The sequence below is a fragment of the Ranitomeya imitator genome, chromosome 2, assembly GCF_032444005.1.
Source record: "Ranitomeya imitator isolate aRanImi1 chromosome 2, aRanImi1.pri, whole genome shotgun sequence".
Lineage (NCBI taxonomy): Eukaryota > Metazoa > Chordata > Amphibia > Anura > Dendrobatidae > Ranitomeya > Ranitomeya imitator.
Window position 1 is genome coordinate 104877192 of NC_091283.1, and position 18686 is coordinate 104895877.

At 42.1% G+C, this 18686-nt stretch overlaps 1 protein-coding gene across 1 annotated transcript in view; it reads left to right on the forward strand.

Moving 5' to 3' along the window:
- Nucleotides 1-18686, forward strand: part of AMOT (angiomotin) — a 68932-nt gene that overhangs the window by 41446 nt on the left and 8800 nt on the right. Inside the window, exons 8-10 of the mRNA XM_069747113.1 lie at nt 3528-3677; nt 11704-11894; nt 17746-17868. Coding sequence (XP_069603214.1) covers nt 3528-3677; nt 11704-11894; nt 17746-17868 — 464 coding nt within the window. The remainder of the gene's footprint in view (nt 1-3527; nt 3678-11703; nt 11895-17745; nt 17869-18686) is intronic.

The following is an 18686-nucleotide window of genomic DNA, read 5'->3' on the forward strand; positions in this document are numbered from 1 at the left end:
ATGCCCATAGCTCACTCTTGCCCACCCCCACACAATGCAGCCATAGCGGCCTACACACAAGTACATTGATTAAAATTCATTGCACAATTAATACTTTAAAAAGAAAACCCAAACAACGATGATGGAATTGCTGAATAAAAAAATTCTATTTATCAGTACAATGGATAGTGAATTGAATAATGTTGTTCAAAACAACAACTCTTCCTGCAAAAAAACAGGCCCTGGTATGACTATCTTGACTTAAAAATATAGTTTTTGGAAGAAGGGTAGAAAGAAATAAAATGGAAAGAAAAAAAATATCTTGGGTGTGAAGGGTTACAAAGTGTGTGCCAACCTTAAAAAAAATAATTTCACCCTCCATGATCCATTTCAGGTCTCTGCTTCCTGGTCCCATCTGCAGCATACAGGAAACTACTGCAAATTCCTGCTTAGCTAACCAGTATTTTAGGTAGTTCCCATTTCGACCATTGATTTGCTGATCTGGCATTTCTGACCATTTCCTGTGTGTTGAGAATGGAATCAAGAAGCGGAGACTGTTGGATATAGACGAGTCCCAGACCGTGGTTTGCAGGGGATATAGTGAAGTGAGTTTTATTCGGCCAATCGATCATATGAAGCTGATCAGCAGGCATCTTTAATTTATAACACACACGATCGGTTAAATCTTAGTCTGAGGTGCAACCATTTCAGTCTAGTTTTCCAAACAAGTCCGTGTTAAGGGAAACTTGTTAGTGTTTTTTTTGAGCAAAAATATGATATGACCTTTACATAAGCAATTGATAATATACTTAATTTGTGAGGTGAGATCACACTATTTTCTCAAACGATGAGAAAAGTTGTCAAAGCTGAGAAATGTGGTTTTGGCCACCTTTTAATCACCTTCATAAAGATTTTAAATGTTGGTTACTGATTAATAAAAACCCTGCTTCTCTTCACTCCACACATTCCACCAGAGTTTTACCACTCGTGCTTCCGTAAGTGGCTCAATATCCCCCAGACTGTCAGCTCCCGGCTCATAATGATGCACAGATTGCCAGCTTTGACTTTTACTGCTGCATTTACCCACTTCATTAAAAAGCTAGACTAGAAATGCCTTCTACTCTGCTGGGAGTCTGGGCAGTGTCTTGAGAAAGGAATTTTTAGTAAATGAAGATGTATTTTTTTCAGAAAAATTTCTTGTTTGACGGTCTGGAACTCATCAGACTCTTTGTAACATTCCAAAAGGAGAGGAACGTTGTTGATTAGGCTGCAAGACCGGTGGGACAACCCACACTTCTGCCTGCCGTCAGCATCTACATGAAGCAAATGCCTAATAATTTTTCAGTAGAATTAAAATTGAAAAATCGAATAAAAAGTATACATTCAGACTATGTGACAGTAATACTTTAGTCCATATTGGTAACCCATATGGACTACATAATAAGTAAGGAACAGTTTCGCATCATGTCGTAATTTTGAGCTATTTAGGATATTGCACACAGTAATAAATATCGTAGCTGTAAATTAATAATCAATTGGACAAATTAGGCCAGCGTTTTTGTTGATGATACAAAGCAATGTCAGCAACCCTGAATAGCTTTAGTGCAGAGCCTGGCAGTTCTAGTGTGTATATGGCACCCCCGCTAGTGGAAGTATGCAGAAGGTGAGTGGGATTTAGTATCACACAGATCCTACAAAGGAGTCACGATACAGATCATGCACATCAATATATCATTAAGTGTTAGGGCGAAAAGTCGTAGTTCAGTGGCATGTTCTTGGCCATCTCCTGTGTTTTTCTCAAGTGTGATGACAATTATGACTGTGTGATGGACCGGCATCTCCGGCCAACCTTATACCATAAGAGGTATCCTAAGCCACAAGTATAAACAGAGGGGATTCCTCTCATAGTTCTGTCAAGTGCATACTAAAAGAGACTTTGCTTGGCAAGGGTTTGGGATATACTGGATGCTTTACATACTAGAACTGGACCATAAAAGGCAGGAGAACATAATGTGGGCACATCGCTGCCTATGTCCTGCATGACTCTGTGCATTCTCCTCTTTCCTTGGCTCAGGAGTCCGGACTTATATGTATACTGTATTCCATGGCAAAGGCTAACACTGATTATCACAGAGCAAAGCAGAATATCACTTACATGCTCTTTGCTGTGTAAATGCTGATTCTGTGGCCCAACCTAGTAAAATTAGGAGGGGTCTTGTGAAGGAGTTTAAGCCCAGTATGTAAGGTCGGATTCATGGAAATGAACTGGGAATAGTTCTTTATCCTTCAAATTATATGCTTCTCTGTTTGTAAGAGTGATTAAACTCTGAAAAGTGTCTGTTTGGATTTTTGTTACGTCATGGGCATAAAGTGGTTAAGGAAAATTCTCATCTCTTTGAAATGTGACCAAACTGGTATAGTGCTGCTCAGCCTCCCATACGAGCAGGTAAGGACAGGTCTCCTAAGTGGTATTCTCACTCGCCTGTTTTGCCAGTTATGGGATGTGGAATATCAAGTCATCCAAAGACCTTTCCAACAAGCGGGTTTAGACTTCACTTCCTTTAGAAGACAGATATATGCAGATTGCGGCTGGATACAGTTTACTGTCTTCAATTTATACATTAAATTAAGATTGGATGAACTTGCTGATATCATTGGGATCAGCTGACTGTGTATGTGTTTCAGGGCTTCCTAAAGCCCCGGATACACAAGAGAAAGCTGAATATTGGTTAAGCCGATTGCTTTGTTTTATTTATTATTGCTTACATAGTGCTGTCATACCCCACAGCGCTTTACAGACATTATCATCACTGTCCTAATTGGGCCTCACAATCTAAACTCCCTATCATTATGTCTTTGGAGTGTGGGAGGAGACCGGAGAGCAAATGTTGTCACTGAGCCCCCGTACCTAACCAACAAGTATCATTCCTGACTCCTACATACACAGGAGCAATGTAGGCAGGTTCGGACGATGATGGTTTAATGTGCTTGTGGCCTTTACTCTTTCCTATCAGATGATATTGAAATTACAATAATGTTTAAATTAAAACAAGAACTTTTGCCTCTCTTCTCATTGAAAACCCACAAAAACTTGTCCAGTCAGCGTTTGTGTAATAGGAAGACAGACGTGAGAGCTTTTGACCCAACAAATGTTTGCCTGACCGCTTAGGACACCTTTACTCATAGCGTTATGTCCAGATCTGGAGACAAGTAACTTTGTCTAGATTTTGAGTCTCCTGTTTTTTGTTCCAATCCTGTCCTTCATTATGGGTGCTCCAACAAATATCACTGGGTTAGAACTTACCCAACACTAGAGAATAATCTGTTTATTTCCTTTGGAAAAAGTAACTTTTTTAATTTATGAATTGATATAAAAGGGCAAAGACTTTTTTTTATGTAAGTGTTAACTGTAAAATAACGGGGTATATAGAAATTGTACCTTCAGGTAGTTAATGGTGAAGAAATCACTGGCTGACGGCCATTGATGTAGACACCTGAACTTCACAAAGGGACTTTTGTTAATGCCACACTTCTCATCTCATTTCTAGTTGAAGAAGAAGCAGGTTTATGTTGACAAAGTAGAAAAGATGCAGCAGGCCTTGGCTCAGCTCCAGGCTGCCTGTGAGAAGCGAGAACAACTGGAACATCGACTGCGCACCAGGCTGGAAAGAGAACTGGAGTCTCTACGAATGCAGCAGGTACCACTATTGGGGTTGTCATTCTTTAGAAGGACGTAGATCTGGGTATTTATTCTGACGGATTATAGGCTGAACTGGATGGACAAATGTCTTTTTTTCGGCCTTGCTAACTATGTTACTATGTTATTTTTCTTAAGTTTTCTTATCCAGGTCTTTTTTTTTTTTAACCCCTTCATGACCATGGGATTTTTCATTTTTCCGTGTTCGTTTTTCACTCCCCTCCTTCCCAGAGCCATAACTTTTTTATTTTTCCGTCAATTTGGCCATGTGAGGGCTTATTTTTTGCGGGACGAGTTGTACTTTTGAACGACATCATTGGTTTTAGCATGTCGTGTACTAGAAAACGGGAAAAAAATTCCAAGTGCGGTGAAATTGCAAAAAAAGTGCAGTCCCACACTTGTTTTTTGTTTGGCTTTTTTGCTAGGTTCACTAAATGCTAAAACTGACCTGACATTATGATTCTCCAGGTCAGTACGAGTTCGTAGACACCTAACATGACTAGATTATTTTTTATCTAAGTGGTGAAAAAAAATTCCAAACTTTGCTAAAAAAAAAAAAAAAAAAAAAATTGCGCCATTTTCCGATACTCGTAGCGTCTCCATTTTTCGTGATCTGGGGTCGGTTGAGGGCTTATTTTTTGCGTGCCGAGATGACGTTTTTAATGATAGCATTTCGGTGCAGATATGTTCTTTTGATCGCCCGTTATTGCATTTTAAAGCAATGTCGCGGCGACCAAAAAAAAAAACGTAATTCTGGTGTTTCGAATTTTTTTCCCGCTACGCTGTATACCGATCAGGTTAATGCTTTTTTTTAATTGATAGATCGGGCGATTCTGAGCGCGGCGATACCAAATATGTGTAGATTTGATATTTTTTTTATTGATTTATTTTGATTGGGGCGAAAGGGGGGTGATTTAAACTTTTATATTTATTTTTATTTTTTTAACATTTTTTTCAACTTTTTTTTTTTTAACTTTTGCCATGCTTCAATAGCCTCCATGGGAGGCTAGAAGCAGGCACAACGCGATCGCCTCTGCTACATAGCAGCGATCTGCTGATCGCTGCTATGTAGCAGAAATGGAGGTGTGCTGTGAGCGCCGACCACAGGGTGGCGCTCACAGCCACCGGCGATCAGTAACCCTTTAGGTCTCAAGGACCTCTATGGTTACAATGGAGACGCATCGCCGACCCCCGATCATGTGACGGGGTCGGCGATGACGTCATTTCCGGCCGGAAGCGGTAGTTAAATGCCGCTGTCTGCGTTTGACAGCGGCATTTAACTAGTTAATAGGTGCGGGCAGATCGCGATTCTGCCCGCGCCTATTACGGGCACATGTCAGCTGTTCAAAACAGCTGACATGTCCCGGCTTTGGTGCGGGCTCACCGCGGAGCCCTGCATCAAAGCAGGGGATCTGACCTCGGACGTACTATCCCGTCCGAGGTCAGATAGGGGTTAAATACATAAATTAAAATGGAAATGGTTCAGTTAATACAAACTGTTGTCATTGCAGACATTTACCAGTGAGGTTGTGGTATTTCGTGTCCCGCTTTTCCCTGGTTCAACAGGAACAATTTTGCATTTGATTACTGCTCTTCATCATTTCATTATGCTGCTTCTTATTATTTCTATATTTCTATTGTGAACACCACTTATTTACAGGTTATAGTTAACTTTTAACCTATTCACATGTCTTTTTTTTTTTCTAAATGCACCTCAAAAATTAAATAAATTATATAACTCTATATACATAAAGCTGAGTGTATGTATGTGTGTATATGTATCAAGCCACGCCCACTCCACATAGCCACACTCAAAGTCCCCTCCTCTGCTGGTGAGGAAACAGTAGCGATATGGCAGGTATCTCCTCCCGGACCCCGGTGAACTGGCAAAGGCCTTTGAGGCTTCCCAGACACTGGGGTCACAATAATCACCAGTGTCATTTAAGTTATATTGCGGCATTCACATACTCCTTTCTCCCTGCATCTTCTCTCATTGTTCCCCCGGTGGGGGTTTCATCTCAATAAAGCTCCTCCTCCCTCCCAGTTCTCTTTGGTTTGGGGAAACCCCAGTGGGCTTCCCCAGTCTCAGTATAGCAGGGCCATCTGACCGCGCACCTCCTCAGCAGATATCCACGGTGTGGTCCCCGGCATTCTTTTTCCTCCCTGGCGGCAGGCGCAGGCTCAGCATTGATATCCGTTATACTCGATTCCGGATCCCGGCAGTCAGAAGGAGTCCTGGAGCCTTTCTGCCGCTGGAGAGTGAGACCCAACGGGAACAGACAGTTGTGCAGTGTGAGGGGGGAAAATGAGAGGCGTGAGGGGGGAAATGAGAGGCGTGAGGGGGGAAATGAGAGGCGTGAGGGGGGAAACGAGAGGCGTGAGAGGGAAAATGAGAGGCACGAAAGGCTTGATGGGAAATGGTCCCGCAGTCAGAAGGAGTCCTGGAACCTCACCACCACTGCAGAGAGAGACACATTGGGAACAGTAGAGCGGGGCTGTGAAGGGAGAGAGCGGGGCTGCGGAGCGAAAGTGGGGCTGCTGAGGGAGAGAGTGGGACAGTGGATGGAGAGCGGGGCTGCTGAGGGAGAATGTGGGACAGCGGGTGGAGAGCCGGGTTTCGGAGGGAGAGAGCGGGATGGTGAGTGGGGAGCGGGGATGGCAGTTAGTTACTATGTCTGGGCAATGTGTGTGTGTGTGTGAGTATATTATATATATAATATATAGCACTGGCAAAAATTAAGAGACCACTGCAAAATGTTCAGTTTGTCTGATTTTTTCCTCTTTATAGGTACAGTACAGACCAAAAGTTTGGACACGTTCTCATTTAAAGATTTTTCTGTATTTTCATGACTATGAAAATTGTACATTCACACTGAAGGCATCAAAACTATGAATTAACACATGTGGAATGATATACTTAACAAAAAAATGTCAAACAACTGAAATTATGTCTTATATTCCAGGTTCTTCAAAGTAGCCACCTTTTGCTTTGATGACTGCTTTGCATACTCTTGGCATTCTCTTGATGAGCTTCAAGAGGTACCGTAGTCACCGGGATTGGTCTTCCAACAATCTTGAAGGAGTTCCCAAAGATGCTTAGCACTTGTTGGCCCTTTTGCCTTCACTCTGCGGTCCAGCTCACCCCAAACCATCTCGATTGGGTTCAGGTCTGGTGACTGTGGAGGCTTGGTCATCTGGCGTAGCACCCCATCACTCTCATTCTTAGTCAAATAGCCCTTACACATCCTGGAGGTGTGTTTGGGATCATTGTCCTGTTGAAAAATAAAAGATGGTCCAACTAAACGCAAACCGGATGGAATAGCATGCCGCTGTAAGATGCTGTGGTAGCCATGCTGGTCCGGGATGCCTTCAGTTTTGAATAAATCCCCAACAGTGTCACCAGCAAAGAACCCCCACACCATCACACCTCCTCCTCCATGCTTCACGGTGGGAACCAGGCATTTAGAGTCCATCCGTTCACCTTTTCTGCATTGCACAAATACACGGTGATTGGAACCAAAGATCTCAAATTTGGACTCCTCAGACCAAAGCACAAATTTCCACTGGTCTAATGTCAATTCCTTGTGTTCTTTAGCCCAAACAAGTCTCTTCTGCTTGTTGCCTGTCCTTACAGTGGTTTCCTAGCAGCTATTTTACCATGAAGGCCTGCTGCACAAAGTCTCCTCTGAACAGTTGTAGTAGAGATGTGTCTGCTGCTAGAACTCTGGGTGGCATTGACCTGGTCTCTAATCTGAGCTGCTGTTAACCTGCGATTTCTGAGGCTGGTGACTCGGATAAACTTATCCTCAGAAGCAGAGGTGACTCTTGGTCTTCCTTTCCTGGGGCGGTCCTCATGTGAGCCAGTGTCTTTGTAGCGATTGATGGTTTTTGCCACTGCACTTGGGGACACTTTCAAAGTTTTCCCAATTTTTCGGATTGACTGACCCTCATTTCTTAAAGTAATAATGGCCACTCGTTTTTCTTTACCTAGCTGCTTTTTTCCTGCCATAATACAAATTCTAACAGTCTATTCAGTAGGACTATCAGCTGTGTATCCAGCAGACTTCTGCACAACACAACTGATGGTCCCAATCCCATTTATAAGGGAAGAAATCCCACTTATTAAACCTGTCAGGGCACACCTGTGAAGTGAAAACCATTCCCGGTGACTACCTCTTGAAGCTCATCAAGAGAATGCCAAGAGTGTGCAAAGCAGTCATCAAAGCAAAAGGTAGCTACTTTGAAGAACCTAGAATATAAGACACAATTTCAGTTGTTAAAAAAGTTTAAAAAAAAGTGTTAAAGTATATAATTCCTCATGTGTTAATTCAAAGTTTTGATGCCTTAAGTGTTAATGTACAATTTTCATAGTCATGAAAATACAGAAAAATCTTTAAATGAGAAGGTGTGTCCAAACTTTTGGTCTGTACTGTATATTTTTCAGTAAAATGTAAATTGTTCTTTTATTCTATAAACTACTGACAACATGTCTCCTAAGTTCCAAGCAATAAATTTTGTATTTATTTTCTGAAAATGAGAAATGGTCAAAATAACAAAAAATGCATTAATTGCAGACCTCAAATAATGCTGAAAAAAAAATTTATTATCATTTAGAAACAACAATACTATTATTTTAACTCGGGAAGAGTTCAGACATCAATATTTTGTGGAACCATGATTTTTAATCATAGCTTTCATGCGTCTTGGCATGCTTTCCACCAGTCTTTCACACTGCTTTTGGGTGACCTTATGCCACTCCTGGTACAAAAATTTAAGCAATTCTTCTTTGTTTGATGGCTTGTGACTATCCATCTTTTTCTTGATTACATTCCAGAGGTTTTCAATGGGGTTCAGGTGTGGAGATTGGGCTGGCCATGTCAGAATTTGATGTGGTGGTCCTTCATCCACACCTTGATTGATCTAGCTGTGTGGCATGGCACATTGTCCTGCTGGGAAAAAACAGTCCTCAGAGTTGGGGAACTTTTTCTGAGCAGAAGGAATCAACTGTTTTTCCAGGTTAACCTTGTATGCACCTTGAATCATAGGTCCTTCGCAAAGATTAAGCTGCCCAATTCCAGCCTTGCTGAAGCACCCCCAGATCAACATCTGGTCATCTAATGGTTACACAGAGACCTGGAGGCGTACAAGCCACTGTGTCTTGCACCCACTGTGATGATCTGTTTTCAGATGAAAGTAAATTTTGCATTTCATTTGGAAATTAAGGTCCTAGAGTCTGGAGGAAGAGTGCAGAGGCACATAATCCAAGCTGCTTGAGGACTATTGTGAAGTTTCCGCAATCCGTGATGGTTTGGGGAGCCATGTCATCTGCTGGTGTAAGTCCTCTGTGGTTTATCAAGACCAAAGTCAGCACAGCCGTCTGCAGGAAATTTTAGAGCATTTTATGCTTCCCTCTGTCAACAAGCTTATTGGAGATGGAAATTTCATTCTCCAGCAGAAATTGGCACTTGTCCACACTGCCAAAAGTACCAATACCTGGTTTAAAAACAACAGTATCACTATGCTTGATTGGCCAGCATACTCGCCTGATCTTAACCCCATAGAGAATCTATGGGGTATTGTCAAGAGGAAGATGAGTCAACAGACTCAACAATGCAGACGAGCTGAAGGCTGCTATCAAAGCAACCTGGGCTTCCATAACACCTCAGCAGTTCTACAGGCTGATCGCCTCCATGCCACATCGTATTGATGCAATAATTGATGCAAAAGGTGCCCCGACCAAGTATGGAGTGCATTTATTGAACATACATTTCAGTAGGCCAACATTTCGGATTTTAACTCATTTCCTATATCGGGCGTACATTTATGCCCATGTCGGACTCCCTTTGATGTGGGCTCAGGTGGTGAGCCTACATCTTTCCGGGGACATGTTAGCTGTTTTGAATAGCTGACATGTGCCCGCAATAGCCACCAGTGGAGTCACGATCCTGTGAGGCCTGCAGACAATCGGTGGTCTCTAATGGGCTGCATCACTCAGACATCCCTCAAGATCAAACTCTGATGTCCAATGGAAGTGTGAGAACTGCAGCACATTAGCGGCCTCTGATTGTCTGCAGCCTTCACATAACAATGTCAAGTGAGTAACTGGAAACCCGGCAATGACTTTACTGGAGTGGCACCGATGCATCAGGGGAGTATCTCACTGGCGTTATTTTTTTAAATTTTACATTGGGGAGAATTGCCTATAAGAAAGGGTGTCGGAGTAGTGGATAACTGCTCTGCTTTAAAGGCACATGTAAAAGGCTGATGATAATGAGATAACGGTCTAGCTGATGATCTGTATCCGTTACCCAACCACACTTCCCAAGTACTGTACAAGTATGGTGCAGTGAAAAGAACTGTAAATATCCTTATTTTTTGATGGGCTTGCAGTAACTCAGTGGTGCAGGGTGTCTGGATTATGTTTGGTACAAGTTTAGTAAAACTGTGATAAGAGCGGTGTTACCAGTTTTCAGAATGCTACTGGTTAGCTTTTAAATTGTTTGTGTTTTTTCAGCTTTTCTGAATGTTCCCCTTTGTATTTATGTTATTATCATAATCCACGCGCACATTAAATATACATTGGCCTTCATATAGCAGACCGACAGACGCCCCAGAAATAGCCGGTATAAATTTAGTTCTTTCTTTGGCTGGAGCAAAGTGCTGTGTGTGCACATTACTACTAAATTATTTGCACAGTCAGGTCATTGCAAACCCCCAGCCTTCCAAGAGTCCTGCAAAAACTAGCAAGGGTGAACTATGGTCAGCAGCTCCTGCAGACTGAGAGAGCCAGCACAACAATCGTCTTGTGTATTGTGTCCAGAAGGAAAACCTAATCCTGCTCCTCTCCTGCTGCTCTTTCAAGGACTGGACTTGTCCGCGGAGTTCCCAGTGTCTTGTATGCTAACATGTGGAGAGTCTCTTCTCTCTATCAATGCTTCATTGTTCTGGTTTCCCAAACATTATACTATTATGTCTACTCAATGCTGCTTTATATTTTAGTGTGTCCATCCTATGTAATGTCAAAGTGTTACTTTGGCCAAACTGGGAGCCCACCTTGTGGTCATTTAGAGGAGTTGACCATTTTGCAAAGTTGTCCTAAACTTGTGTGTACTGGCATGGTAGACCCTTACCTACTCCCCGATTTCTTACCCCAATGCATTCCATTGCATCAGCGTGTAAGGAAAAGACACTCATGGCTCCATGTGATTTATTCAATCTTTTCATCTTTTTCTGTGCTGGAACTAAATGTTCAGCTCGTGTGCAGATAAAGGCAGCATAATGGTGCTTTATCTGTTTGTGCGCCGAACGCTTTCAGAGCAGACATAAAAAAGGATGCAGCTGGGGTAGTGGTTCACGTGGGTGAATCGTGGAAGTCATGAGTATCTACTGTTACACATCGGCGTTATGGGTAAAACGGGGGCTACAAGAAAGGCTGCAACTCTAAGAAATGAGAAGAAATTGGGTCTGACATGAAGGTTTTCAGCCCCCTTTAAGGTATTCCATTATTTTTCGAATACAAAGGGTAAAATCTGGAATCGGACAAGAAGTTTAATTTGTTCAGTCAGGTCAAAAATTCTAAGGGTATTATGTCTAGGTGTGTGCTAGTCCCCAGGGGTGTCCTCTCTCAAAGTGTGTCAGGCTGCTGTTGAATAGTGCATTTATGACATATTTTTAACCTAACTGAATAAAGTTGTGGATTAATTGAACCTCTTCTTCGGTGCTGAATTTTATTTACTTTTACTCACTTGTATAGCGCCATTACTTCCGCAGCGCTCTACAGACATTATCATCGCTGTCACCATTGGGGTTCACAATCTACATTCCCTATCAATATGTCTTTGGAGTGTTGGAGGAAACCACACAGTAAACATTTTAATATGAGATATTTGGCTTTGGTTGAAGCATAATTTTTGTAACTTTATGTAATATTGATGCCTCTATGGCTGAAGATGCTGCACAACTATGGAAGCTATAGTGTCCTGTTGTCCATATTAAGTCAAACTTACACAAGTTAATATTTGTTACAGCGCCAAGGAAATACTCAGTCTACCAGTGTTTCTGAGTATAATGCTGCCGCCCTAATGGAGCTTCTCCGAGAGAAAGAAGAGAGGGTACTGGCTCTGGAAGCAGACATGACCAAGTGGGAGCAGAAGTATTTGGAGGAGAGCGTAATGAGACAATTCGCACTGGATGCTGCTGCTACTGTGGCTGCTCAGAGGTGACTGATATTTTGTGGACATATTGTTAATTATTATCCCCCCCCTTTTTTTTTTTTTAAATGGAACCTGACATGTCAGTAAATTCTATTTACTTGCAAGTATAGGGGTAATCTGCAGGCAAATAGCGTTCAAATCTTGCCTGCCTGCCTTACTGGGAGTTCAGCTACAGAGAAAAAAATGAACCTATATCTTCCCTGCGACTTCTCGCAATCAGTCATAGGGGGAGAGCAGGGGACTATTACAGTTACCATTCACTACACGGTAAGCGACGGTTGTAATCACTCCTCGGCATATTGATTGACAGCCCACTCCACAGCGAGTATGTGCAGAGTAGGCTGTCAATTAAAGTGCCGGTTGAGTGATTACAGCTGCTGCTCACCAAAAAGTACATGGTCACTGTAACAGCCCCCTGCACCCACCTAGGACTAGATGCGGGTGGCTGCAGGGAGGATAGAAGTTCATTTTCTTGAAGTCACTGCTCCAGTAAGACACAGGCATGATTTAACACTATTTACCTGCAGATTGCCCCTATAAAATGTAAATGTAAATATAGTTTTCAACATGACTGGTTCCCTATTAAAGTTTTTATTCAGGACTATTTTTTTTTTTTAGTACAGACCTAAGAGCTTAGAAGCAGGTGGTTGCTTACTACCTGCCCTTCATGCCTGGTGCCGAACTCTGCTAGCATGGAGCAGTCCCATACTGCTCATACCAGCGATTAAGCAGCTTTCACTGATGTCACATCTCAGGAGTAGCGGCTTATCTTCGGTTCTGCTCTGTTGATGGGATGTGACTACTGAGATAATGCTTGATTGACAGCTAGCGCTCTGCTGCCTAACTGCGGGAAGTGGACTGTCAATCAGCATGACGTCTACAGTCATGCCCTGTCGACATAGCAGCTTGGAAAAGGAAGAGCTACTGTGTTGACATGGAGCAGCTGAATCGCTGTCAGGAGCGGATGGTGACTACTCTGAGCCAGGGCTGGGTAGAACAGACAGGTAGATGCTTCTGATAGCAATTATCTGTCAGTTTTTTAGACCCATTGTAAAAAAAAAAAAAGAAAAATAAAATAGACTTGGGCAACCCCTTTAAGTTAATCATCTTACTTCCTTAATAGTGATAAGTGAATATACTCTGATCACATCTGAGTATTTTGGGAGTGCTGGGATAATATATTCGGGTCCTTGTGGATGCATGTTTTGCGGCGGTAGACAGTTGCACCACATGCGGGATTGCCAAACAAACAGACAATCCCCTCCTGTTGACAGCTTTCTATCGCCGCAAAACATGCAGCCGCAGGGACACTAATACATTATCTGAGCATGCCCAAAGATACTCGGATAACACATGAGCATGCTCCGATAACCCGTTATCTGAGCATGCTCGCTCATCACTATTCCTTAACCTTTTTGTGTAACCTTAGCCATACTTTTTTCTGCTGGTGTACATTCAGATGTAATGAAGAACTCAATGTGGAAGCTGAAAACTTTTAATATACGGTAGTTGCATTGGAAAGGTTAGATTGGTTATATCTTCATTATAAATTGAGTATTAACTAGAGATGGGCACAACTGAACACGTTGCGCAATGCTGCATTTTCCTTCTTTGGGTAACATTTTACCCTGCACTTTTCACTATAAAGAAGCTTGTTATTGTCATGGTGTAGGTTACTTAATGGTCAGCCTGCAAATCCAAGTATGCGCTGATGTAGTGAAAAATTGCTTAGACCCTATAGATGGCTCTTTGGTGTGCTGTGCATTCTGCCCTTATCTTATCTGCTGGTGTGCTCTTCTCAGGACTCAGTGTTGGAATTCACTAGTTATTTCAGGGACATGGCTGTTTGAAGAGCTGAAAGTTGTAAAACTGCATATCTGGGTTCTGAGCCAGCTGGTGTAAGCAAATGACTTAACTGTATGCGCTCTTGCCGAACTTTCTGCAAGATATTTGCACAATATTCACGAATACTAGTCAATTCTATATAGTGACTGTCACTAGTTGTCGCCCATCCCAACCTTTTTGTAGGGGGAAAACTTTGAAACTTTTTCACACCTTACAAAACTGCCTCATTGAGTTCACTCTCTGCAATAAATATCCATCTTCCGTAAGTGTCATCGAGCAGCAGTGAGGATCACCAGAATTTTACTTTCACGGCATAAGCTGTATGAAGACAGGAAGGGAATCACTAGGTTACATAAGAAACATTCTGTGTTTTTTTGCAAGCTATATTGTATCCTGTTCATACAGTTTTTGCGCAAAGATTTTGTAGTGGAAAATTGGAGGTGGCTCAAATTATGCCCTGTTGTTTTAAATCGATGTGCTACATTGCTTTACATACAGTCGCGGTTTTCACAATTCTCAATTTATTTTTTTCCCGAAACCCCTCAGTAACTGACATGTCTCTTAATGGGGTGAATTCTTCCCAAACTGTCCTGGATAGTGGGGCTAATCCCTGTGTAGACCAGTCGTAGTTTAAACTGCAAATCCGTAGGGAAAAAAAGACAGGTATGACCGGATATTTTGAGCAAATACAAGTCCGATTTTTTTATTGATATTTATTTTGTGTGAAAATCTCATTACCGTTCTGCTGTAAAACCTACAACTTTAAGGGCTAGACCTGCTCTCATCTCTTCCTCATTGACAAGTGAGTGTTGCAGGTGACGTCACACCTATTGATACCTCCCGAAACCCAAGAGCCTTGATATCATCTGCCCTTGTACTTCTCAATGCAGAAGTGAGCAGGCAGGACTAGTCCTTTAACCCTTGCCTAGCTTCCATGGAAAGTCAGAGTAACTGTAAATTCCATGTCATAACTGATAAATATGGCCTCAGAATGTGGGTTTGTGATCACAAAATGGTGGTTTAGAAGTTAAGAAAAAAAATCTGACAGACACAACATTCCCAACACTGTCACTGAATGAGAGCAATGTTAAAATCAGAAAATTGGAAAACTAACTTAGTAATTTGGATAGTATAATGCAGCGCTGTATTTTCTGGGTGATGGCTAGAAATCCTGCTCAACCTTGGTCCACATTACCACACTTTTTTAAGTTGTGTTCTGCATAGCTTTTCCCTTCTCGTGCTCTACAATTTTTCGCTCACATAATGGAATTGAATGTTCATGCTGATTTATTGTGTCTTGGAAGCAAACGACATTATAATTATTCCGATTTCTTTTTGTTAAATATGTGATAACCATGTGATCTTAAAAAACTTATCTTTTTAAGTATAGGAGTATGACTTCTTAAAAAAATAGTCTTTCATTAGAGTGCTTTTTGGTTCCTTTCACCCCCCCATAGCCTGATGGATTATTTTATCCATGTACGATTTTGGAAAGGGCATTTCTACACTTACACTTAGGGCTTGCTCATGCCGCGAGAATAGGATCGATTATGATCATGATACTCTGATCAGAGCTTGATAAGATTCTCTCGCATGAGAAAATCGTATAACAGGTGCAGAGAACATGGGGAACTTAATTTCTCCATTTTTTTCCATTCCATGACATCTGCATGCAGTCCAGTGTTTTACATGCACCCAGAGTCTTGTATGGGTACGTGTGGAGCCACTCACATCATGCTGCCATTGTTTTTTCTCATGCTGAATTGGAAAAAATTGGAGATTTTCACTGCCCCATAGCATAACATTGGTCCGAGTGCGATTCAACAAAACATTAGATAGCACTCATTCGAGTTATTCACTCGTGTGAGAGCCCTTTAAAGTATAACTGCATTTTCACATTTCAGAAGTTTTGGTTGCTGAGCTCTCCACTGCTAAAACTAGGGAGCAGCATCAATCCACCGAGCACTGTTCTGACTAAGGACTGGCTCGTACATTTTCTTGAGCCTTTCTTCAGTGTCTGCGGAGAACATTGCTCGACTTTTCCCGCAATTTTTTTTAGCGATCCTCCGTTTGCAGCTCGGCAGCTAAACCTCCACCGATCACAGCTTCTGACATGTCTCTGATATGTCAAATGTTTTGTGGAAGTGCAGTTACACATTAAGTGTTATAAGTGCTACGAAATGCCTTTGTATTGACCATGTCTTCAAAGGGAGATTTGTAGTTAACATTCTGCGCTGCCGCTAAGATGAATTTCAGGAGAGTATACAGGTCCTTCTCAAAAAATTAGCATATAGTGTTAAATTTCATTATTTACCATAATGTAATGATTACAATTAAACTTTCATATATTATAGATTTATTATCCACCAACTGAAATTTGTCAGGTCTTTTATTGTTTTAATACTGATAATTTTGGCATACAACTCCTGATAACCCAAAAAACCTGTCTCAATAAATTAGCATATTTCACCCATCCAATCAAATAAAAGTGTTTTTTAATAACAAACAAAAAAAACATCAAATAATAATGTTCAGTTATGCACTCAATACTTGGTCGGGAATCCTTTGGCAGAAATGACTGCTTCAATGCGGCGTGGCATGGAGGCAATCAGCCTGTGACACTGCTGAGATGTTATGGAGGCCCAGGATGCTTCAATAGCGGCCTTAAGCTCATCCAGAGTGTTGGGTCTTGCGTCTCTCAACTTTCTCTTCACAATATCCCACAGATTCTCTATGGGGTTCAGGTCAGGAGAGTTGGCAGGCCAATTGAGCACAGTAATACCATGGTCAGTAAACCATTTACCAGTGGTTTTGGCACTGTGAGCAGGTGCCAGGTCGTGCTGAAAAATGAAATCTTCATCTCCATAAAGCATTTCAGCCGATGGAAGCATGAAGTGCTCCAAAATCTCCTGATAGCTAGCTGCATTGACCCTGCCCTTGATGAAACACAGTGGACCAACACCAGCAGCTGACATGGCACCCCACACCATCACTGACTGTGGGTACTTGACACTGGACTTCAGGCATTTTGGCATTTCCTTCTCCCCAGTCTTCCTCCAGACTCTGGCACCTTGATTTCCGAATGACATGCAAAATTTGCTTTCATCAGAAAAAAGTACTTGGGACCACTTAGCAACAGTCCAGTGCTGCTTCTCTGTAGCCCAGGTCAGGCGCCTCTGCCGCTGTTTATGGTTCAAAAGTGGCTTTACCTGGGGAATGCGGCACCTGTAGCCCATTTCCTGAACACGCCTGTGCACGGTGGCTCTGGATGTTTCCACACCAGACTCAGTCCACTGCTTCCTCAGGTTCCCCAAGGTCTGGAATCGGTCCTTCTCCACAATCTTCCTCAGGGTCCGGTCTCCTCTTCTCGTTGTACAGCGTTTTCTGCCACATTGTTTCCTTCCAACAGACTTACCATTGAGGTGCCTTGATACAGCACTCTGGGAACAGCCTATTTGTTGAGAAATTTCTTTCTGGGTCTTACCCTCTTGCTTGAGGGTGTCAATGATGGCCTTCTTGACATCTGTCAGGTCGCTAGTCTTATCCATGATGGGGGTTTTGAGTAATGAACCAGGCAGGGAGTTTATAAAAGCCTCAGGTATCTTTTGCATGTGTTTAGAGTTAATTAGTTGATTCAGAAGATTAGGGTAATAGGTCGTTTAGAGAACCTTTTCTTGATATGCTAATTTATTGAGACAGGTTTTTTGGGAGTTGTATGCCAAAATCATCAGTATTAAAACAATAAAAGACCTGACAAATTTCAGTTGGTGGATAATGAATCTATAATATATGAAAGTTTAATTGTAATCATTACATTATGGTAAATAATGAAATTTAACACTATATGCTAATTTTTTGAGAAGGACCTGTAGTTGATTCACAGTGGTTTTATTCAACGCGTTTCAGGGGTCACATGCCCCCTTCATCAGGAAATACCACCGTATTGACCATGACTTATTTTGCTTGTGTCTTGTGTCCTAACTTCTATGCCATTTACATATCTTATTCCAGGGACACCAGTTCAATAAGCCATTCTCCCAGTGCCAGCTTTGATATCACCCTGGAGGCCCGTATCCAGAAGGAAGAAGAAGAGATACTTTTAGCCAATAGAAGATGTGTAGATATGGAAGGAAGGTGAGATCTAAGGTGTCATGATTCTGAATACCTTTTTGGTTTCATAATGCTCATGAAACATTGGATTATCTGAGACCACTAGATGACTGATGTAGCTGATGTTTTCTTAACATTCCAATTTGCTTCCAAATATAAATCTATGATGAACCTGCCTATTCCGAGCAAATGGGTCACATACTGTAAATGTAGATTAGTGCATAACACCTTCTTTCTTCTGATTTATTGGGAGATTTCTAAAATAAGACGAGTTTTGCCATGAGTCTGGTTACCATGCTAAAAGTAAAAAAAAAACAAACACTAGATACTTACCTACAGCCGTCTGTCCTCCAGCGCTGCGCTCTGCTTCTCTGCTCTCCTCCTGTACTGGCTGGGAGCCGGAAAGCAGAGCGGTGACGTCACCGCTCTGCTTTCCGGCTCACAGCCAGTACAGGAGGAGAACAGAGCACAGCGCCGGGGGACAGACAGCGGTAGGTAAGTATCTAGTGTTTGTTTTTTTTTTACTTTTAGCATGGTAACCAGGGTAAACATCGGGTTACTAAGCGCGGCCCTGCGCTTAGTTACCCGATGTTTACCCTGGTTACCAGTGAAGACATCGCTGGATCGGTGTCACACACGCCGATCCAGCGATGTCAGCAGGAGTCCAGCGACGAAATAAAGTTCTGGACTTTATTCAGCGACCAACGATCTCCCAGCAGGGGCCTGATCGTTGGTCGCTGTCACACATAACGATTTCATTAACGATATCGTTGCTACGTCACAAATAGCAACGATATCGTTAACAATATCGTTATGTGTGAAGGTACCTTTAGTAACCGGCA